The sequence below is a fragment of the Aulonocara sp. 'chitande type north' Nkhata Bay genome, linkage group LG3, assembly GCF_057382095.1.
Source record: "Aulonocara sp. 'chitande type north' Nkhata Bay isolate Kocher_YH1m ecotype deep benthic linkage group LG3, A_spYH_male_GT1.1, whole genome shotgun sequence".
NCBI lineage: Eukaryota > Metazoa > Chordata > Actinopteri > Cichliformes > Cichlidae > Aulonocara > Aulonocara sp. 'chitande type north' Nkhata Bay.
Genome location: NC_141346.1, coordinates 56502109 through 56525631, shown reverse-complemented (window position 1 = coordinate 56525631; position 23523 = coordinate 56502109). Strand labels below are relative to the sequence as shown.

General features: G+C 38.5%; 1 protein-coding gene and 1 long non-coding RNA gene across 2 annotated transcripts in view; one reads left to right on the top strand and one right to left on the bottom strand.

Moving 5' to 3' along the window:
* The window catches only part of pde5ab (phosphodiesterase 5A, cGMP-specific, b), a 72474-nt gene extending 58176 nt beyond the window's left edge, over positions 1-14298 (bottom strand). The window contains exons 1-7 of the mRNA XM_086285308.1: positions 13833-14298; positions 10078-10600; positions 9093-9266; positions 3529-3618; positions 2761-2832; positions 2361-2450; positions 2130-2267 (exon numbers count right to left, since the gene is read on the bottom strand). Coding sequence (XP_086141434.1) covers positions 2130-2267; positions 2361-2450; positions 2761-2832; positions 3529-3618; positions 9093-9266; positions 10078-10600; positions 13833-13930 — 1185 coding nt within the window. The 5' untranslated portion in view covers positions 13931-14298. The remainder of the gene's footprint in view (positions 1-2129; positions 2268-2360; positions 2451-2760; positions 2833-3528; positions 3619-9092; positions 9267-10077; positions 10601-13832) is intronic.
* Positions 14299-16261: 1963 nt separating this feature from the next.
* On the top strand, positions 16262-22130 carry LOC147336248 (uncharacterized). Its single transcript, XR_015128642.1, has 4 exons — positions 16262-16314; positions 20603-20747; positions 21194-21320; positions 21429-22130. It is a non-coding gene; the product is annotated as an uncharacterized LOC147336248 (long non-coding RNA).
* Positions 22131-23523: the final 1393 nt, after the last annotated feature.

Here is a 23523-nt window from a genome sequence, read left to right as displayed (position 1 = left end):
TAGCCAATTTTGAAATCTAACTATTTTGAAACAGCTATTTAGTACCAGATATATCTTTAAAAAGATATAAAATATATAAAATATGATTTGTCCTTCTTAAAATCTACTCTGACACGCTGCTTGCTGGAATTAACAATTAAAATAGAATTAGCGCTTTGCCATATCATACCATTCACAGTAATTACCGGCATAATGTTGGGCAACGATAAGAAAATGAAATATCGTGATAGAATGTGGGTAAAACGCACATGCACAATGCCTTTGTTTTCATACGCACATGGCAGAAAAAGCATGTCGGCGACGCAGAATGAGAAGGGCGAAAGCGGATTGTTGAATGAAACAGATGAACCAGAACTGGTTTGTAAAAATGCTGCAGCTTCAGTGGTGTGGAACTGGGTTGGCTTTCGTCCGTCAGATACACAACAAAGCACTATTTTTGGTAGAGCATGCCAGCGGGCCGTCATTATTACCGTGTTGTTTGGAAAATACGGCACACTTAAAATCAATCCTTTGATTTTTCTGAAAATCGACAGTGTTATAAAAGTTATAATCCCGTGTGCCTCATGTATGAACTCTGGTTGTGTTTACTGACCTTGAAACGATTTTATGTACACGGCGCTCGAAAATCTGTCAAATGTTTCAGTACGACTTTGCTAAGCTTCAACATAATATTACCGTGTTGTGTGTATAACCCCTTTTTAAGATTTGTGGATATTATACATGGTTATGCTGAGGATATGTCGGCCAATTTCCACTGGAAATGCCTTTTGGTTAAACTGTCAGCAAGGAATTTTCATTTGCACTGTTAAATTTTATATAACTTTAATGCACTTAGAAAACAGCTGCTTGTTTAAGTGGTTTTTTTGCACTAATAAAGTTGTGGAGTTGTAAAGTATTTTGTCTAGTGTCAATTATATTGTCAGTTATATCGTTATCGCAAATTTTCAAATGTATATCGTGATAAATAATTTTGGTCATATCGCCCTGCTCAAAATCACACTTTGCTGTTTTATAACCTTAACTTGTTTTGTCATCTACAGTTAGAGACAAAGCACAACTGAAAATGTTTTAAATATTTTAAGGAATATAGCAAACAACAAGGTAAGTTTACAATGTGTTTGTACTTGATAGTAAAGCTTATTATTTATTTAATATCTCACTATACTGTAAGTGTATTCTTCCTCCAAATCGCTTCACTGCACTTTCCTGTTTGGTGCATTTGTCATTTTTTAATTTTGACTTTATTCTCTGGAGGCTGTGTACTGTAGTTTAATGTTTGGACAGAGTGGCACTAAGAAATGTTCACTTTGTCTTTCTTTGTGCCACTGAATTATTCATGAAATTTTTCCTGCCTTATCAGATTGTATTTTCTCTCTGACAGTAAATATGGGACATGTACTAAATTGTTTTCTAATTACCATGAAACACACTTTTTATTGCACTAAATTTATATCATAAGAAGGCATTCTGCAGCATCAGTTCAATGTATGTCTATTTTAACTACACATAAAACCAGAAGCAAGTTTTACATGCTGATAAATCTATCATTAAACACTACACCACTTTATGTGGGAGTTTTGCTCTCTCTTCTTTTTTGAAATCTCTGTGATCTAGTAACTGACACTAGAAAGATTCAAATCACTCAAACCAATAGCTCAAGTTCTAAAGTCTAACTACAATAGGATTTTTAAAACGAATTTAAAAAATCCAATATTCCAATATATCATCTGATATTTCTTCTTTGTCAGACACGCACAGCCAATATATTTGCCAGAATCTATCACACACAAAATGTCCAGTTATAATAAAAAATGCAACCAGCTAAAATAATTTACACATATTATATATGACCTGTCTACAAGATATCAATCATGTCTTGTAATGAAACACATGAACTCTTTGAGGTGCTGCTTTTTTGTAACCTCACTTTAAATGACATCAAATCAAAATCTTCCTGCCCTGAGCTCTTAATGCGCTGCATTCAAACAACCACTATCGTACAGATCGAACATCCATTTAGCCAGTAAATCGTATCACCTCAGTTTGCATTCTTTGAAAATAGATTTTGCACACCAAGTACAGAAACATTAGCATGTTGCGAGCATGTGTGTTAGTGTGTGTGTGCTGACCATTGAGTCCTCGTCAGCGATGAAGACGGTACAAGCCTGGGCCTGCATGAAGGACAGGATGGTTCCTGCAATCTTTCTCAGTAAAACCTCCAGACACTGCTGCTCCTCAAAGATCAGACTGGCCAGGTCCAGCAACACCTACAAACACATACACACACATAAACATCATTTATGGATCTGAGCGTGACTGTATGTTCACGCTAACCTTCAGAAAAACACATTCGCACACACCTGATTGCGTCTGTTTTCCAGCTGCGACGTCTCATACAGCTGTGCGTTGTGTAGTACGATGCCTGAAAACGCCAAATAAGCTGAGAAGTCCTGTTGGAAAGAAACAGAGCAACATCTGAGTACCAGAAAGAGAGGAAAAATAAAGGGAAAAATGTACGCAAAAAGATAAATTAGCAAATTAGAGAGCAACGAGAGGATGACATGAGCAGGGAAATATGGAGAAAGAAGGATTTTATTAAAGGATGGCTTCTTAAAATCTGATCCGCAGTTATATTTTAACAGATATAAGTCATATTGTCCAACACAAGTACAAAGTAACACACTTTGATGATGTCTTGGTGAAAATTCAAATGTTTTTAAATTGAAAAAAGTGTTATTTTAGGTGGAACCATGATGTAACCTTTTCATCCTGCTCAGTGAAGGCTCCACCGTCCCCGCATTTCTTGTTTATAGCCTGAGCCACTCCAACTACCTGCGATAAATTAAAAGAAAATGTTAAGTGAAAACCAGCAAATCTTAGCAAAATAACATATTAAACTAGTATTGCAATAAGAAGGGAAACATCATCAGTCTGAATGTGCACTGATGTGAGCATACTTCATTCATATTACATTTAAATTATCTGCTAATTAATGTTATTAAAAGTTATACTAATAGGAAAACTGAAAGTTTGGTTTGGATAAGACGTATCAAGGTTCTTTTTAAATGGAGAATGGGGGCACAAATCTATGTAATGTTTTAATGGCTGCAGAGGCTCACACAACTGCAAATCACGAGTCATGTCATAATGCATGAATTATCTTTAGCTTCTCTCAAAGATGCATGCTCAATCATCGTCCAGATGCATGCTCAGTAAGGGGCTTCTCTAAAAGAATTAAAAAGAATAAAAGAATGTGCCTTTTAAACGAATAAGTACAGTAAACTCTGCCAAACTGCTAAGCTGTGTGTGGAGAGTCTTATTGCTAGTACGCTGGAGAAAAAAAAGAAAAGGTTGTCAAAAAAGAAACGCTTTCTCAAGCAGATAATTCGAGATCTCAGATTTGATTGCTGTAATAGCCAGCACACACTGGACAAGAAGCTCCACTAGAATTTAAACATCTTATCTATGTAAAGGTAAAGTAAGGTTTAAAACAAACCATAACAAATTATATTGATCATGGCATCTCACCTCGTCTCTGTGGTTCTTGATAGGCAGACAAAGGATACTTTGGGTTTTGTAACCTGTGATGTGGTCGACCTCAGCGTTAAACCTGGGGTCCTGGGGGAACAAGAACATGCATATAACCCTTTTCAAAGAGCTGCTATCAAACATTTTGATACTTACATTAGCTTTCAATAGACACTGTTGTGGTTTTTTGCGCTGTAGCTTTTGAATGAAAATGCAAAAGCAATATTGTGATCCTAACCCTGTGAGCCAAAAGGTTTATGCTTCAAACATCTCTGAATGCTCAGCTTTTTGTGTTTTTGTAGTATATCAAAGTACAAGCTGTTGAACAAGCAGGCGTGAGGCACTCCCATCTGTTGAACAACCAGTTCAGTGACCTGTACTCACCACAACTGGGTGTCCAATTTGCATAAAGAAGCAGATACTCTGTAGTAGCTGAACACCTGCAGCTACAATCATTATGCAAACAAATGCCTCGCTCTTCTCCAAAACAAACACCTCACGTGCATTAGAACTCTTATTGTTTGGGATCAGTGACAAAGAGGCTAACAAGAGCATACTAGGACCGCGGATGGAGACATGTTTTGTTTAGAGAACTATTCCCCTGTTTGCAGCTCTGCCACCCACCAGCTGACCTTTAAACACTCGGCTTCTATGTCCATTTCTATGATTCTCTAGACCCAAGAGATTTGTGTGTTTGTGTGTTGACAAAAACATACATACAAGAGGAGTCCTACACTGACTTCACAGTTACACTCTTAACACAGCAAGTAATGGATTATATGACTGGCTCAGCCCTCAGTGGTGTACACACCGCCGTGTGTTGATACTATGAAAACAATACAGGCACACAGTGCATCATGCAAACAATGTACAATCTGTAGTAGCTTCATGTCCAGTGCTGCAATACAAAGTATAATAGGGAGCGCCAGAGCACTTTGGTCTCAGACTGCATTCTCTAAAGGTAGAATGGGAGGCAGAGCTGTCAGATATCAGGACCCTCCCAGTTTGGGTTCTGGAGACAAACACCTCTATTTTTAGGATTTCTTTTACCCTTCTTCTACCCTCGCCTCTTTTTGCTACCCATGTGTTTTATATACAACTACTGCATGCCCTCAACTTTTACCTTTTCTCTCCCATAGTTTGTGTTTAGTCCTTATCTCTGTATACGCTCCTTTTTTCTCATCTCTCTTCACTTCACCGCTGCTCCTCCCTTCAACTGATTTTACCAGGGATCTCTTTGTGTTAAGAGGGGGATACTAATAAGGAAGAATTCGTTAAATTGCTGCTGCTTTCTCTATAACATTGTAGGCTTTACCTTACAATACAAAGCACCTAGAGGTGACTGTTGTGAATTAGTGCTATATAAATAAAACAATAAATAAAAGTTTAAAAAAAATTGAATTAAATAGTATTACAGGTTGTATTGCTTTTTGTCAGCATGTGTTCGAGCTGTTCAGTAGTTTTTTTGAAAGAATTATCACCTCAAAACTCAATCTGTTGCTTTAATTTTCTCAGAAATCCTTAATTTCAGTATAAATTATATGACTCATTTTCTACACAGTGAAAGGCCATTCAGTGAGACACAGCACTTTGGCAAACATTTGGTTCCATTCCTGAAAAGGTGCTCCCAGTTTAATTCAGCAATCCAGCACGCAGCACTAATAAGCTGATCACCGTCCACACACACACACAAGCTCCTTTGTAAATTGGTTTGGTCCAGGCTATTTCGAAAACACATTATTTAGTCCACTCCACAGAGAGCTGTATTAATATAAACGGGCAGAGGTGGAGCTGTTTTGGCCTGTGCTGCTGAAGTCAATGTAATCCTGTGCAGACTAATGGGAAGTTAAAGATCCAATCAGAGGGTTGGGGACTCCGTCAGATGATGTCGATAGACTTCCTGGAAGCAGTACGAGGTTCTGCAGCAGCACACAGGCATGTGTGTTCACACACACACACACAGCTTGCCACATCTACACTGACTGTCAGACTAACACACTGCATTTACCAACACAGCTGCAGTTGTGGCAGGGAGGCGATGCATACACAAACATTACGCATTATTATATTTGAACACAAATACGAGGAACTATAAAGCAAATAAGGTCAGCCATAGAAGCACAAATTAAATCTGACCTGGAAAACAAATCTCATATGTGCACTTTTTTTTTTACATTTCATGACACAAATCCATGCAGGCATTAATTATACACAATTATAATTTCTTCTGGGATTAATAAAGAACTCTGATTCTGATTCACACACAGACACACTCAAAAACACTTGAACCCCCAAGTGCACACTTAGCAGGTACACACACACACACACACACCCACACACACACACACACATGCACATCCCATAAGTCATTCTTGATCTGTTCCTCTCTCTCTTTCTCTTCCAGCTCCATAATCATCATCTTGTGGTTGGCAGGCAACCAGATGACAGTGTTATCAAAGGAGGATGGTACCCAGCAGGAAATCTTTTTTGCACACACAGAATCACACCACACCAGTCCATCTTATTTGCTGCTGTGCATGTTTTGATTTACAGTGTCATGCAAAAAGTCTTGAGCTTCCCTTCATTTCTTTATTTTGCTTCAAGCCTACCAGACCATTTTGTAATTTTTAAAGTGGTCTTGGGCAGCAGTATTCCAGGCTTTTGGAAGGTCTTTCAAAGGGTTTATTTGGGCATTGGTGGATTTTTTTTTACTCTAGTCCTTGTACCGGACTATTTTCAGAGGAATGGTTCTATATTTATTGAGACACTTAACAGAGATTATTAATTAAGCCTGTCACAAAAACACATAACACAGTTATTCCAATTTCTTTAGCTGAATCTTTGAAAAATTACAAAGATAAAACAGTCTGACAGGCATGAAACTGCATTTTTACCCCAACAACATTATTATCAAAGAACTATTAGCTGAAAACTTGGCATATCTTATCATGGTGTGTGGCGTATAGTATTTACAGCAGATTGACAGAATCAAAAAATACAGAGAAACAACAACAGGGAGATGCATTTGGCCCTTCAGATGCATCTACTCATAGCTAAATTTCAGCGAGTGGTGTTGGGCATCTTGTCAAAATTGATCAAATTATGAATGCAATCTGGAAAGTATGTGATTAGCAACATGCTCATTTTTCAGTATGACAACGATACCAAACACACTGCCAATGCAGTACAAGCATAACAGCAGCATGCTAACAGTCAGGTACTTGCTTCCCCTGTACTCGGGATTTGTCCTGTAGAACATGGATGCTTTTGTCCTATATAGCTGTAATCAGGCCTCTAATTTGCCTTTTATCTGTGCACAGGTGCAAAAAAGAAGAGCAGCTTATGCATGACAGTAGAAACAGGCATCTAATTATTCATGTGCCAAAACACAGGTTCTATTGGCAAGAATTCAACAATCCAGCACCTCCACATGGCATTCATGTTTTCTGGTTTACACAGCATCTACACAGCATTTATACAAAATGAGCTTTTGTTTAAAAGAAATGTTATTTATATTTTTATAAATATGCTCTATATAACGTTGTTATATTTTAACAACATGGTGCCTAATTTATGTTTGTAAATATATTTAGCAAAACAATTTTTAATGCAGTGGCAGTTTGGGGTCACTGTGCAGAAATGAATGTGCTGTCATTCATATCTGTAAATAAATGCTCATCAAACACTGATGCTATTAGTACCTGTCGCTTTGTGTTACATTACATAAAGCTTTACATAAAGCTTGCAAAAAAATAAGAAGACTAATTATACAGTAAGGGAAAAAATATTTGAACTGCCAGCTGATTTTGTAAGTTTTCCCACTAACAAAGAAATGATCAGTCTATAATTTCAATGGTAGGTTTATTTGAACAGTGATAAATTAGGTTACAAATTAATTTGCATTTTGATGAATGAAACAAGTATTTGATCTCCTATTAGTGAGCAAGATTTCTGGATCCTAGGTGTATTTTATACAGGTAACAAGCTGACACTGGGAGCCTTCTCAACTAGTTACCTGTATAAAAGAACGCTGTTCACCATGCCCAAGACCAAAGAGCTTTCTAAGGATGTCAGGGACAAGATTGTGGACCTACATAAGGCTGGAATGAGCTACAAGACCATTGCCAAGCAGCTGGGTGAGAAGGTGGCATCAGCTGGTGCGAACATTCGCAAATTGAAGAACCATAAAATAACTCCCTCAATCCGGAGCTCCACGCAAGATCTCACCCCGTGGAGTTTCAATGACAATGAGAACAGTCTGGAACCAGCCCAGAACGCTAGTTACCAAGAAAACAGTTGGTAACACACTATACCGTGAAGGACTGAAATCCTGCAGTGCCCACAAGGTCCCCCTGCTCAAGAAAGCCCATGTACAGGCCTGTTTGAGATTTCCCACTGAACATCTCAATGATTCAGAGGAGGACTGGGTGAAAGTGTTGTGGTCAGATGAGACCGCAATCAAGCTATTTGGCATCAACTTGTGTTTGGAGGAGAAGAAGGAAAACTGCCTATGAGTCCAAGAACACTGTCCCCACCGTCAAACATGGAGGTGGAAACATTATGCTGTGGGAGTGTTTTTCTGCCAACGGGACAGGACAACTGCACCACATCACAGAGAGGATGAATGGGGCCACGTACCGTCAAATCTTGGGTGAGAACATCCTTCCCTCGAACAGGGCATCGAAAATGGGTATGGGTGGGTATTCCAACATGACAATGATCCAAAACAAGCGGCCAAAGAAACAAAGGATTGGCTCAAGAAGAAGCATATTAAGGTCTTGGAGGGGCCTAGTCAGTCTCCAGACCTTAATCCCACAGCTGAAGGTTCAAGCTGCCAAACATCAGCCACAAAACAATAATGACAAGGATAGGATCTGCAAAGAAGAATGCCACAAAATCCTCCCTGAGATGTGTGCAAAATTTGTGGCCAACTACAAGACACGTTTGACCTTCGGTTTTGCGACCAAGCACTTTTTTCAAAGGGATCAAATACTTATTTCCTGCATGAAAATGCAAATTATTAACTTTTTTCTGGATTTTTTGGTTATTGTTCTGTCTCTCGCTGTTCAGACAAACCTACCATTGAAATTATAGACTGATCATTTCTTTGTTAGTGGCCAAACTTACAAAATCAGCAGGGGTTTAAATAATTTTCTGACTGTATGTATTTCTTTTTTATTTGTTTGGTTGTTGTCAGCAGCTGTTTTGCCATGTGGCTATACAGAGTGATATGAAAAAACACAACCAATGTATGTTTTATTACATGACCAAAGCCAACAGGCACTGCAAGCCTCCCAAAAATTAAATCGCTAGTTTGTATTACGTCCATACGTCCACATGTGTGGTAAAAGCTGAAACTCGAGAGGAGCACTTTGACCTACTCACCCTCTTTGGTTCCTCTCATATCCACTGAGCTCTATCAGCAAGAATGATCAAACTAAACTAAAGCATACGTAAGTCTGTTTTTGAACACCCACATACACACGGCAAATCAGCTCATGTAAGATACTTTAACTGATGCTGCTAAAGATCTCTGTTTTTAAAGAAGACTTAAAAGTGCTCACCTCGTAAGCATTCTTGATATTGAGTGGTTGTCCCGTAGAAGCTACGTGTCCCACAATCCCTTTGTTCCACTCCAGTCGGATAGAGTTACTGGAAGATTCTTCCAGTGTGGTTCCTTCTGCCACATCAAACAGCCGGCTGACCAAGAACTTCCTGTTTGAGCTATCCTCACCCACCTGAGACCAAAAACAAAAAGTAGCAACACAACTGAAATAAAACTAATGACTGAAATAGAAGTTATAAGCCAATACTGTACATATGACAAAAACACAAATAATTGTGTTTTTTTTTTTTTGCATGTTCCAGTTTTGGTGACTGTTAGCATCTTATATTTAGAGTTTAACTTTTTATTCCAAAAGACTAAATCATAAAAAAATGATATAGAGGAATTTTTAGCATTTACAACATCGCATTTATAGCAAAGTAATATTGCTACACTCTTTTTTTATCACAGTGTTAAGAGAGCATCACAATAACTGTGAAATATGAAATAAACCACAGCCTGCTTTTGTTTTTACCAGATGACCGTGCGCTATAGTCACTTCCTTTCTTTCCAAGATGAGACAAGAACAACAACTGCGTGCAGAGCTAGAGCCAGAGGGTAATTAACTTAGCTAAGCATGCTAATCACTTCTAGCTTGCAACACAAGTACCTGATACCTGTATTAAAGCTCCATCCAACTCTGAAAAACACTGCTCAGAATCAAATTTTTAAATGTGTAACTACTGCTTTAAGCTTACCGCTAATGATAAACTTATGAAATGAAATAACATTCATGCATACATGTAACTTTTTGTTAGGGAGCACAGTGACAGGCTTAGTGACAGGAGATTTACGTTGTTCTACATAAACTGTTAAATAAAACGAGGGTGGCAATGTAATACGCTTCTTGTAACATACTAGTGAGCATATAAAGAGGCATATCTTCTTTTTGTGCTCTGCAACAGTTAAATCAGTTACAACTGTAGCTTTCTTTCCTGACGTACCAGAAACAGTGAGTAGCGGTCTGCAGCAATCAGCTCATTGATGTGGAGGAAGATCTTATGGCAGAGCGCTGTCACATCCAGATGACTCGATACATCCTTCACCAGCTCCAGCAGCCTGGCACAGCGGTCACCCTCAAGACCACCACCACCTCCATTCCCACCTCCCCCACCAATACCACCCTCACCCATCACCAAGCCCCTCACAGGGACAATTTCACGGTCAGCGTCACTCAAAAATGTCAGCGAGCCCTCTGAGTCTTTAACCACAATGGGTCTGAGTGGGCGGTCAAACTCTGACGCTGAGATTTTGCGAGTTGGGGTACCAGGGGCCGGGCTGGAGACTGTAGCTGGGGATGGACAGCGGTTGTCCAAGTGGCTGAGGGTAGGTGGGAGGATGGTGGAGGCACAGGAAGGGCCAAGGTCAGTGGTGGGCTGGTGGGCTCGCTGCTGTGAAGGACTTTCTTTGGACACAGATGGCTGAAAGGAATGGATGCGTTCAGCAAACCAGGCATTCACCATCTCCCTGTCAAAATTAAAAAGAAAATGTCCGTCAGAAGTTTTTAGAATATCTCCAAAACATTATGACCACCCACAACTAAAAGGCTGTTGGCACTTGGCATGATACCAAAACAGCTTTAGACCACATAAGCCTTGCCTGCACAAGTACACATATTGACCAGAAGAACTGTCTTACTTACCCACACATATATCTCAAACCTTAATATGCTCCATTGTTAGATCTATTGTTAGGAGGTAATCAGTCTAATTTGCTTCAACTGTGACTAGACATACTGTTTTGGCTCATAGGGTTAGATTACCTGCAGATATACTATATTATATATGAAGCCTTTTTGAGTAAATGCACAAGGCAAATTGATTGACAGGTAGACTGTGAGTAGTGCTGTGTTGCTAATCAAAGCCAAACTCCTGCACAAATTCTTGTCTGCTACTGCATCAAAACAAAAACAGACATTAATCAAGAACAGTTTGCCGAAATTTATTCTGCAATTAGAATAAAAATGGAGAACGATACGAATTCAAATCATTTGTTAGGCATCTCATTACAGGCTGAATTTTAAATTTTTTCCATCATGAAATGAGTTCCATGCCCGTGTAGTGGAAAGAAGAAGAACATTAAAATTTAACCAGATGATCACATTATACACACTTTAATCTAATAAAAATCTCTTCTTTGTACCTAATCAAAGCTCACAAGCTTCAACTTCAAAAGGACTTAGTTGAGATGAGGATCACAGAGCTTCCACACCAAAAGAACAGGATCAGCATCGACTGAACATAAATTACAGAGGTTCCATAAAACCTGTTTACATCAACTAACTGAAATCCAACTCAAATGAATGAAAACAGTGCAAAAATGACCAAAGTTACAAAAGAATTGTTGATTATGTACAAACAAACATGCGTCTTCAGCTGCTCTTCATTCAATGTAATAACTCATGAAAACTATTCCTTCTTATTCCTTCTTGCATTTTAAGTCTGAAGCTGATGCTATCCTTTAGGGAGAATGGAAGTTTTGCTGACCAACATTCATGAGGGCACGTGGGACAGAAAAGAGTCAATAATTTGCTGGAGAAACAAGCTGTTGGTTCTTAAGTCTACTTCTAAGGATGCAATCTAATCCTGACTCAAGAAAGCTGGACAGGGTCTCAATGACTGCTGGGAGATTTATGAAATTCAATTCTATTCTCTGCATTTACGACATCACACATCAACATCAACTCAGTATCAGCAGACACCTCGACATAAAAGTGTCAGGAGTTTACAGATGTTTAAATGCAATGATAAAACACTGAATTCCAAAGTCCTCCATGGCTCTACTTTTGCAAAACCCCATCTGAGCCTATATATCTGAGAAGACTACCCACGCTGACCTGCCAATTATTTCCAAGTACACTAACAAACAGCATACAGTAAGTTATACAACCTGCAATATTTCTTATTATAAAATTAACCACAAACTTTATGCAAAAGAAATAACTAAAAGCAGGCTGTCTCTCACTGTGGCTCAGGACACAAACAGCTGAAATTGTGTTCATAAACAGCCAGACCACCTTCAAAATGAATCTCAAATACTTGAAAGTATTCAGAGTTAGCCTTTAAATTTAATAAGAGAAAGCTTGCAAAAAGATTTAGAAATAAATGTACAAGTGAGAGTGAGAAAGAGATGAAATGTTGAGCAAGCAGAGTGCTCTTTACATGCTTAGAAGATGAAATTATTATATGATATTAAATAACAGTAAACAGTGATAACAATGTAAATTGAATGAATGTAAATGCAGCAGTAGCCAGAATACTTTTATCAAGGCTATGTGTTTATGTGTGTTTGTGTGTGAGATAACCACTGGAAGCCTCTAATGATGACATTTACTGGAACAAATCAAATATGAGTGTGTGTATTAGACAGAGTGTATGCTAGTGTGTAAACAGAAACATTAAATTGAATGTGATTATGGAGAATCTTTCCAATCAGCCAACACATTGTCTAATCAACCCACACACATTTCGAGCATGCACTCCACTTCAGGTCCAGTTTTCAAACGCGCCGAAGGTCATGTGACTCATTCTGTTTCTATGCCTGTCACCAAAGCTCTGTTCACCTGAACGGAAGGTCAGAACCTTGAGAAGGTGATAAAAAGTGCTGGCTGTGAAATTGTCCGTGGTATCTTGGGCATATCCAAGCAAGTAAAACTTTGTAGGAGACAAAGTGCTCGTTATGTGCAGTTTCTCAGAGGTCCTCTCCTCCTCCATCTCCCATTGAGCTGCCTGACTCCCCACAGGGCTGACCCTAATGTATCCAGGGGATGTGTGGCTGAATCAATACCTCTCTAAGAAATGCCTCTCAACCAGAACTGCAGAATGGCTGATGTGTGCAAACCTCTTGCTCCAAGCCAATCAACTTTTTTGCTTTAGTAATGTGGTCAAAAAACGCAGGAGGGAGAGAAAAAAATGTCCTCTGACAATGGAAAATATTTCAAGATGGACTTGGGATGTTGTGACAGATGAAAAAACACTGAGTGACATTACCTTGGTGGTAGTGAATAAATAGGTCTGAAGGGGTTTGTCACTAAAGCAAACACAGACATAAAGTGCACTGATGAAATTCCCAGGTATGCATGCTGTAAAAAAATCTTACACAGCCGCTACAGTTCCAGAAAGACTGCTTTGGATTCTGTGTTTGCCGAACAAATTGAAAGGCTAATTTGTTCCAAACCACACTCTCTGAGGTTCAAAAACTGAACGCTACAACACAAATGAAGTGCTTTCTTTTATATGGAAGGTAAGTGTAATTATCACTGAACAGCAAACTATGAGAATTAAACAGAATCACTGGCAGCAGTAAAAGTTAATGATTAAAGGGCTCAGTCTAACTCTCAGAGGTGTTGTGACGTGGACGGTGAAACGAAATAAAGTCGTAGACTGAAAGGAGCTCGCCAGCACAGCAGCTCTGTGACATCCAAAACACTGCAGGTAGCGCACCTGAGCAGGCTCACCTCCACTGCACACGATGATTGGTGTCAAGATACGATCAGTGCAGGTTTTACAGTCTTCCTGAATAAACAGCGAGGTAAAGTGACACCTACAATGGAAACAGTCAGAACTAACAAAGGGAATCTGATTGCCTGCGCGGCTGCACATAAAATAGTTTATTTGCAGAGAAAAGCCCTGGAAAGTCACATACACCCGGCTGAACGTACACTGACCTCTCCACTGTTATTTTTTTTTCTTATTTTTACCTTGACGCCTTTCTGACAAAGTAGGAATGGGTGAACTCCAAGTGGTCGTCCAGCCACGCTTCCATCCTCTCGTTTTCCAGGGAACAACAGTCCTCCATGGTGGAAAAGCGACAACAGCGTCTCCCCACTGTGAGCTCCGATTACATTTATCCGCGGAAGACCCGGTACCGAATATATGTGGAGGAATAAAGAGGGAGCAAGGCGGGAGAGAAAGAGGGGGGTCCGAGAGAGAGCTCCTCGCTAGCCGGTTGGTAGGTCGGTGCGCGCGGATCAGAGCTGTGACTGCGCGCTTCCTAGTTGGTCAAGCGACTCTGAGTGAACTGGAGAGAGAGAACGAGTGAGCGAGGGAGTGAGGAGAGAGGGGATAGCAATCGAAAAACCCAAGTATGAGAGATGTTATAGTTTAGTTTCGTTTGTTTGTTTGTTTTATGTAGAAACCACATTGTTAGGCTATAGCCTGACAAAGTTATTTCTACTAACTATTGTTGTTGTTATTATTATTATTATTATTATTAGATATAATATTAATAATGCTTAAGGTTATTTTAAATTGGAGGACGGCAAACACGACAACAATTGGTCTATATATATATAAGTCTAATGATAATTTAAGTAAAGAAATAACAAATGTAACCTACTGCTACATGGGTTTGATTTGTATTGTTGAAATATTCTGCTTTGCTTCCAGTCACTGATGTTTGCCATTAGATGTTTATATGTTTGCTTCCATGGGTCAGCCAATCAGACTAACTCTGCATCTAAAATAGCATCGTGTGGCCATTGTTCCACACACTTCTGCGTAGATAAATCGTTGTCTTTTATTAACTAGTTAGCCTATTCTTGCTACTTCCCTAGATTTTTTCAACCTGGGAACACATTACCAAACTAGCCCAACTTTATTCTATCTGTACTGTAACAATGGGCATCAGCCTCTGGTTAGTAAGGTCCCATATTTGTGGTGTTTTGAAACTGGATGTAGAACACACTGTCTGGCTCTAAATATTCAGCTGTGTTTCAATCAAATGGGTAAAGTCTAATCTTGTTTATCCTTCTGTTTGACAGTAATATTTCCAAAATAAACTTCATATTGTATTCAATAAGACGTGTGAGCTTGTGACTGAGATCATAAAGTCATAAGGAATGTGTTTATTGAGGTCATAGATAAGGGAGGCAAAGGGCTATTTTCCCATAAACTTGCATACAACCAGCTTGTTGACACCAGATGTGGCATCCTTCACTGGCTATTAGGTTTTAAGCTTTTTTTTTTGCATTGGCGCCACCTTTCACACTAAGAAAAGTGCACATTTATTAAACATTCTTTGTTTAAGAGAACCCAAGTAATAATTACCAAATGTTAAAACATTTGATGTCAGATCCCTGTCTGTCAGTGTTTACTGTAGGACACTGCAGTGTGTGATATGTACATCAGTGCTGTGAATAAAGTACTTGTCTCAAAAGCAAAACTACTATAGGATACTAAAGTTTCAAACTAGGACTGGGCGACCTATCTAATATACTAATTGTAAGACAGGTTTTGCCGCGTACCATGGTTAAAACAGCTTTATGGTAACCATCGAGTTAAAATAGTTAAAATAAAACATTTCTATTAATTCAGATTTTGTTGTATTAAATGTAGAAAAAATACTGAGTGGTCGATTTGAATGAGTATACCAGTGCAATTTCAGGCACAATATGGTTTAAATTACATTTGTTTTTGGAGGTTATTTAAACATATTCTGATATATATTGTATATTGTGTTATAGCCCCAAGTATCCTTTAACAGAAAGAAGCAGTAATGTATGTCAAATATGGCTTGTCATTTGTGGTTCACATTGTAAAAAGATGTGTTTTAATTTTTTTTCTAACTCTAACCAAGTACTTTTTGTGATTCAAACAGAAATATAAACAAACAGCAATAGGAAAATGACACCAAAGCCTAAAAATGGCCCCAAAGCAAACTAGAATTCCTGTCCGCTAATCAAAAGTCAGATCATGCTCACCACATCTACCACATTATTCTGACTAGATCTCAGTAAGACCATATTCTGAACAAAAAACAACATTTCATTACAGTCAGAGATTTTACAGCTTGCTTCTTTCTGGTAACTCATGCTGAGGAGAAAGAAAGTTGTGCAAAGTCCAAAATTGCCTCAGGTTATGCCAGTTGAATAAAACTGGTTAGCAGTGAGGACTACTAGCAAGTAGTGATGTGTCGGTCGCGAACGAAATGGCTCTTAGAGCCGGGTCTTTGACGTGAACGACGCGAGCCGGCTCCTTATCACGAGCTGTGGGGTTTTTTTCTCTTTCTTTCTCTCACCCTCTCTCTCGCACTTTTTTTCCCCTTCACTCTGCACACAAGCCTTGTGTTTTGCGCTGGGAAGAGGGGGGAGGGGCCGTAGTTACACTGGCAGTAGCACAGGAACAGAGCGGGAGGGAGAGAGAGAGAAAGAGAGCAGGGGACAACAACTTCACATTAGAAAGGTATAGTAATCATCCACAACTATTTTCATTTGCAGATGATAAAGGATTCAGAAAGTTTATTCATGCAGGCCCATATGACAGAGAATATGCATCTTCTTTTTATTTTCATATTTTAATTTATATTTAATTGAGTTGTGGTTTGCAGTGTTTTCTGCTGTTTCACTTTAAATTTGTTTAAAAGGAAAAAGCTGAAAATTTAAATAGTTAAAAGTTGAAATATGAATAGTTGGTTTTTGTATTATATGATTTATTTATTAGATTTTATGTGGAGTGAATAAATAAAAGTATATTTATGGTGGCCCCTAGAGACAAAGCACGTACAAACACGTACGCACTCCGAAGCACGTACAAACTCCAAAACACGTAAAAACTCAGAAGCACATAAAAACTCAAAACACGTACAAAACACAATGCTCCAGGATGCTAGTGTCAGTGTTGAGCTTTTGTTACCTAGTGGCTACACAAGTACCAACGACCAGATTTGGTGTGTGGTTGTAACAGGTAAATGAACTTTTTTTTTAAAAAATATTTCAATACATATGAGTGCTTGTGTATAAATACACAAACAATACACACATGCTTTCAATTGTGTAATTTAAGTGATCTAGGTAGCTCTGTTTTGGAAGTTCAGTTCATGCTAGAAATGTGTTTTGGAGTTTGTTCGTGTTTTGGAGTTTGTACGTGTTTTGTCTCTAGGGGCCACCGCATATATTTATATATAAACATATATAAATAAAACCACTTTTTTTACATTAGTAATTCCTTTTGTGCATAATTTTATATTATTGTTAATAATAAATTAATTAAAGCAACAAGACAACCTGAAGAGCCAGTTGGGAGCCGAAAGAGCCGGCTCTCTAAAAAGAGCCGGAAATCCCATCACCATTCACCAATGTTCCCTCTAAGCTGCACGCATGCGCAGTTGCGCACTGCGGGCTCGGTCTCTGCGCACAGGAAAAACTGCATTGTGAAAAAAAAAAATCTAACCTGAATTGAAAATAAAACTTTAACAATTCTGTTTTGCAGTGTAGTCAGTAAGTGACTGGCTGCTCCCTGTATGGGATTAGAACGATGCCACCTTATCCTGTAGTCCAGCCGATGATGCGATTCACATTCGTATATAAGCAGTTAATCAGCGTGGTTGACAGGCTATGACAGCGTCCTTATGTGCGACACCGGTGTTTTAGCTAGCAAAGCGTCGTGGCTGATGTGGAGTGAAGCCACGTTAATGACAACGTGTACAACCATTGGAGATGTGAGGAGGACAGACGGAACAATTGACGGAAAAAGTGTGGACTTTATACCAGTTTTTAAATTGTGTTGATAGGCCACGTAAAACCAGAGTTATGATAAAAATATCTGCAATGTTTGTTTTTCCTGAATGCTATGTTTGTTTATATTTACTGTGGTAAGAAACGGTAAAAACTGCATTTTATAAGGAAAACGTTCGAAAACACTCTCCGCCTGTAAGCAAAAACAAAACCAACCCCCCCCCCCCCCCCCCACCACCACCCTTTCCTATTCGTCGAAAAAATTACCATGTTGACTAATCAAAAAATTACATGGCAACGTGGCATTTAGTTGTTTAGGAAAGGGGGAAGTTTTAGGAGTGACGGCGGTGTTTTGAGATGAGAGATTTGCCACGTTTAGCGCAAATCTTGTGTAGTTAGTGTGTAGTGTAGTCAATAGTTTTGTTGTGTGTGTCAGAACAGTGAGGCAACTGCTGAATGTTACAGGTGTTACAGGAGTGATACATCTCCTGTTGTCAGGCCTGAAGGTATCAGGCTGTTGTTCCCCTTTATCTCATAGTGGACAGAAATTATTTTTTGGAGTGACACAAATAATTTGTGTGGCATCAAATTTGATGCAGAACAGCTGATTGTTCTGTAAATAGTAAATAGAAGTATCAATCAAAGCTATTTCCTCTTCTTGTACAATAATCTCACTAGTGTTTAGCTTTTGACTACCTGCCTATATTGCAGGATTCCACTATCTTATGGCTGGACACATCAAGAGCTGCATACATAATGGAGCAGAAGTTACCCTTATTTTACTGCTTCTATTTACTCTATGACTATTTGCTTGTCCATTTAGTAGAAGGATGCATATGCCAGTGAGTAAAGAATCAGTCACACTAGTGTAAAAACAGGATTGCAATCTCGTTGTCGTGAAATTGTCATTAATGCTCTAATTTCCTCCCACTTGACTACTGCAGTTCACTTCACACCAGACTCAGTCAGTCTTCTCTTTCCCATATTCATCTTGTCCAAGATACTGGTGCCAGCTCCTCACAGGCACCCAAAAAAGAGATCATATCCCACCTCTTTTAGTTTTTCCCCACTGGCTGCCAGTGAGGTTCAGAATCAATTTCAAGATCTTCCTGTTTGCCCCTTCATGGTTTGGTTCCAGGTTCCAGGTTTAAATTCATAGGAGAGTCAAATCTGTTCCCTCCACTGAGTCTACCCATAAAACTTATTTTTACTGACTGGCATTTAAGTCTGTCTGTTTGTCTCTCCTGTGCATTTGATTGTATATGTTTAGCACACAAAAATTATCTCTATTTATTTCTTATTTCTTTGTTTTTTATACGTTGTGTACGTTGTGAATTTGCAGTCAGTGGTTGTTTTTTTCCCTGCTTTTTGCAAATGGTTGCAAGTAGTTGTGGCATCCAATTGGTCATCTGGGTTGAGGGTTTCTCCACATAACTGCCATCCAACTTTGTTATCGTGAAAGGACTGCCAACTGCCAGGACACTGCAATGTTTAAAAACACAGGTGTATCATTATCACACCCACTGGTGATGATGTACATATTAAAAGAAAAGTATTGATGTATTTTACTCTATATATTCACTTTTACATAGTTTTGGGGGTTTTTTGTACACTGTTATCTTAGTTATCTATTTTTTCTATTTATAATTTTTTTCTTATATATTTTTAATTAACCTTTTCTTGCTGCACCTTCACAAAGCTGCTATAAGAAGTGAATTTCCCCAGTGTATGATTAAATGCAAATTATTTCCAAATCTAAGTCAATGCATCTGAGTCTGCACCAGAGAGTACCATTTATCTGTGACGTGTCCCTTTGCAAAAGAGGACTCTACTTAATTGGGTTTGCTATGATTATATAAAAGCAAGTCTGCTAAGTGTTTTTATTATGTTGCTGTTAATTACACAACTATGTCACTATTTTTAGAGGAGTAACTCTTTTTTTTTTTTGCCAATTTTTCATAGTTAAATATCATTTAATTGCAATGCAATCACCAACTTGAATTACAAACTGATGGTAGACTGATCTTTATTCTTGTTATCTGACACACCAAAGTTACTTTGAAGGCAGCAACTAACTGAGAGTGGTCACAGGCCTGGTCTCTGTCTTCAAAGTAACCATCTCAAAGGTCATGCTCGTATTAATTTTGCTTCCACTGTGGTGTCCAAGTAGTTTTCCCTTGTGTGACTGCAGCATTGGTTCATTTGATCAGAGTACAAACAGATGTCCACACAAAGGCTTCCACTCACCTTGCAGCATATCTTAGCATATTATTGGAGAAAATATTTAACTATTTGTTTAACCTTTTGAGTTTTAAGTTATCATCAGTGATAACCCCAAACCTATCTCAGAACCTTTCACCCTGACTGCCAACGCTTGGAAGATGATTCTAAAAAAATATTTCAAAAACTACAGATGGTGACTTTAGACCTCAGCTTGTTAAACGACTGAAAACTTATACAGTACACTGATAGTGTGAAATTACAAGACACTTCACAACTATAAGCTACAGACAGATTCTTAAGTCACAGATGTTGAAATATGTCATGTAAAGATCCAATGGAACAATCAGCATTTATAACAAGTTACAGTAAATACACATGCATGAGTGTAATATAATCCTAATGCATAAAAAGCTGAGAAACAAGCAACAAAGAGTTTTTATACTAAATTATAATGAATTATATCAATGCATTTTTTTCTAAGGAAGAAACAGTCACCAAGATTTTCAGTATTTTGTTTAAAAGTGATCATTTCTATCAGTTAAAACTGGTGTGAATGAAGGAAAATACAGAAATTCCTCAAGGTTCGCCTCAAAGTATGCATTGTTTATCTGCCCTGATCTTTCTTAACCTGTGCATTGTAATAAAACTACTAATTCAAAGTTAAACTACACACAATCAACTCTCCCAGTAATTAGCTTTTCAATTATTATAGCAAATCACATGCCTGAAGGAGCTCCAGATTTTATTGATAAAATCTAGTGTGTCTGCTCTTTGGTCTCTCGTGTCCCTCCCAGCTGGACACTTGCACCCCATTGGTGGTGTCATCTTACCAGCAGATGGTGGTTGTTCATCTACGGGGGATCCATCCCAACCCCCTTTCAACCTCCCACCAACCGCACAGCACACACACCCAACCAATCAGAGACAATATAACCTCTGGTCAGTCAAATGTTTCTTTTTTCTTATTTATATCTCTATTCAGTATTTAATAATAAATAAATCAATTTGACTGCATTTGAGCCAACAGTATGTCTCTGAACACTCAGACTTGGATGCTTCTGTCCTTTATCACTAGTGTCCCAGTGCCACTGGCAGCCATGCACGCCCAAGTCATTACACTGCCTGTGCTGTGTTTTCAGATGATGTGCTATGCTTTGGCTCATGAGCTGTTCCATGCCTTCCCCATACTTTTTTCTTACCGTTATTCTGGTAGATGTTGATCTTGGTTTCATCTGTCCAATGAATGTTTTCCCAGAGCTGTGCTGGCTCCTTTTGATGTTTTTTTTTTTAGGTCAATCTAGCCTTTGTATTCTTGAGGTTTGTGAGTGATTTTGGGCTTAGAGTGAATGCTTTGTATTACTTCAATTTTCTTCTCTTTATGGTAGACTTGGGTCTCCTGGAGTGTTGCTCACTTGGCTGGCTGTTGGTAAGGGATTTCTCTTCACCATGGAAATGATTCTGCGATCATCCAGCACAATTGTCTTCTGTGTAAGTCCAGGTCATTTTGTGTTGGTGAGTTCAACAGTGCTTTCTTTCTTTCTCAGGATGCACCAAACTGGAGATTTTGCCACTCCTACTATTGTAGCAGTTTCTCAGATGTTTTTTTTTCTGTTTTTGCAGTTTAAGGATGGCTTGATTCACCTGCATGAAGAGCTCCTTTGACCGTATGTTGTCTGTTCAAAGCAAAATCTTTCTAATGCAAACACCACATATCAAATCAACTCCAGCCTTTTATCTGTTTAATGGATAATAACATGGCAAAGGAACTGCCCACACCTGACCATGAAATAGCCTTTGAGTCACTTGTTGAATTATTTTTTCCCCTGTAAAAAGACGGTGGCACATATTAAAGAGCTGAAACTCCTAAATCCTTCATCCAATTTGAATGTGGATACCCTCAAATAAAAGCTGAGAGTCTACACATTATTCCCATGCCCATTTTATAACTATAATTGGAATATGTTTCAGTAAACTGGTAAAAAAAAAAAAAAAAATCTTGTGTCAGTGTCCAAATATATCTGGACCTATCTGTATGTGTGTGAACATTAAAGTGGAATGTTTGTGGAAGAGGAAGCCACCTCACCCCCACCCGACTCCTCTTTCTCTTTGTCTATCCCCTCAGGTCAGATCAGAACTGACATAATTGAAAGGCTGCCTGAGTGTGTGTGTGCCATGTGTGTGTGTGTGTGCAGTGTAGAGAGAGTGTCCAAATTTGGGAGGCATTGTAGATGCACATTTGAATGCTAGAATAAAAAATAAATTTTATTTTCACAATCATTGTTAAGTGTATCCCTGTAATGTAGTTTCATGGATAGAAAAGCTGCTAAAACGGTCGTGGCTCAAAGAATCGGCAGTTCGTCTTGTAACCGGAAGGTTGCCGGTTCGAGCCCCGGCTCGGACAGTCTTGGTCGTTGTGTCCTTGGGCATTACACTTCACCTACCGCCTACTGGTGTTGGCCAGAGCGCGATATGGCAGCTTTGCCTCTGTCAGTCTGCCCCAGGACAGCTGTGGCTACAACAGTAGCTGCCTCCACCAGTGTGTGAATGTGAGAGTGAATGAATAGTGGGATTGTAAAGCGCTTTGAGGGCCCCGAAAAGCGCTATATAAATGCAATCCATTATTAAAACATAACATCACAAGTAGGGCTGCTCGATTATGGCAAAAATGATAATCACGATTATTTTCACTGAAATTGAGATCACGATTAATTGACGATATTTATTTAACCCTTTAAGATCTACCATAGAACCAAGTCCGCCAGAGCTTATAATATTTTTTTTACATGCTGTAGTGCCATTTGTGGGAGCATTTCAAGTTGCTATACATCAATACAACTGTTATAGCCCATATTTTAAAAATGTGTATGTATTAAGTCCATAGTAACTACATTAATTGCAAAAAAGTGCAATAAACTACAAAAAAATTGAAAATCGTTTTTGTTTTTTTTACATATATTTCTACTTGGAGAAATTTAAGAGGCTTATCCCTCAAAACTTTAAATACAAAAAAGTTGCAAAAAATAGTTTACAACAACAGGAAATTTATTTTGAGTGTCTTCATAGTTTTATTTTTGGAGATACAGCAATTTTTATATACACTGCAGGAAAAACAAAAAAACAATCCTATGATGCAAATTTGCAAAGAATGTGCATGTGCATCAAAATAAACTATTTCCAGCAGTGCAATTCGAGTTCTAAGGCCTACAAGTAAAAAACTACATTTTCCGCGAAAATGATGTCACTTGCGATAGTTCGCGTTGACGTCTTTTTCAATGTGGGAAGTGTTAAGAACAGCTGATCGGATCGGCAAAGCGTGTTTCTGGAATATTATGTTTTTGTTCCTGCAAGCGCTTTTTATGCAATTTTTGCAAAGCTATATGTGGAAGGAAACCGTGACCTAGGACAAGCTGATGGCATAAGATGTAAGTACAACTCCTCTGGTTTCATATGGAAAAAAATTTATTGTGCTAGCTTAGCGGTTCAGGTTCTACAGGGATTTAAAAATAGTTATACAAAACGAGCATGCTGCTCTGACCGGCTTTAAAGGGTTAACAATAACAATGTATTGAATAATGACTTTAAAAAATAATATAAAATAGTGTGCAAATACTGATAACAGTGCAAATGTTTGCAATAAAAGAAATAAATGAAAAATGTAAACTTTGCAGTGTTGCTCTGTGGTGCAGCTACGACACCATAGCAAAGTTTACACACT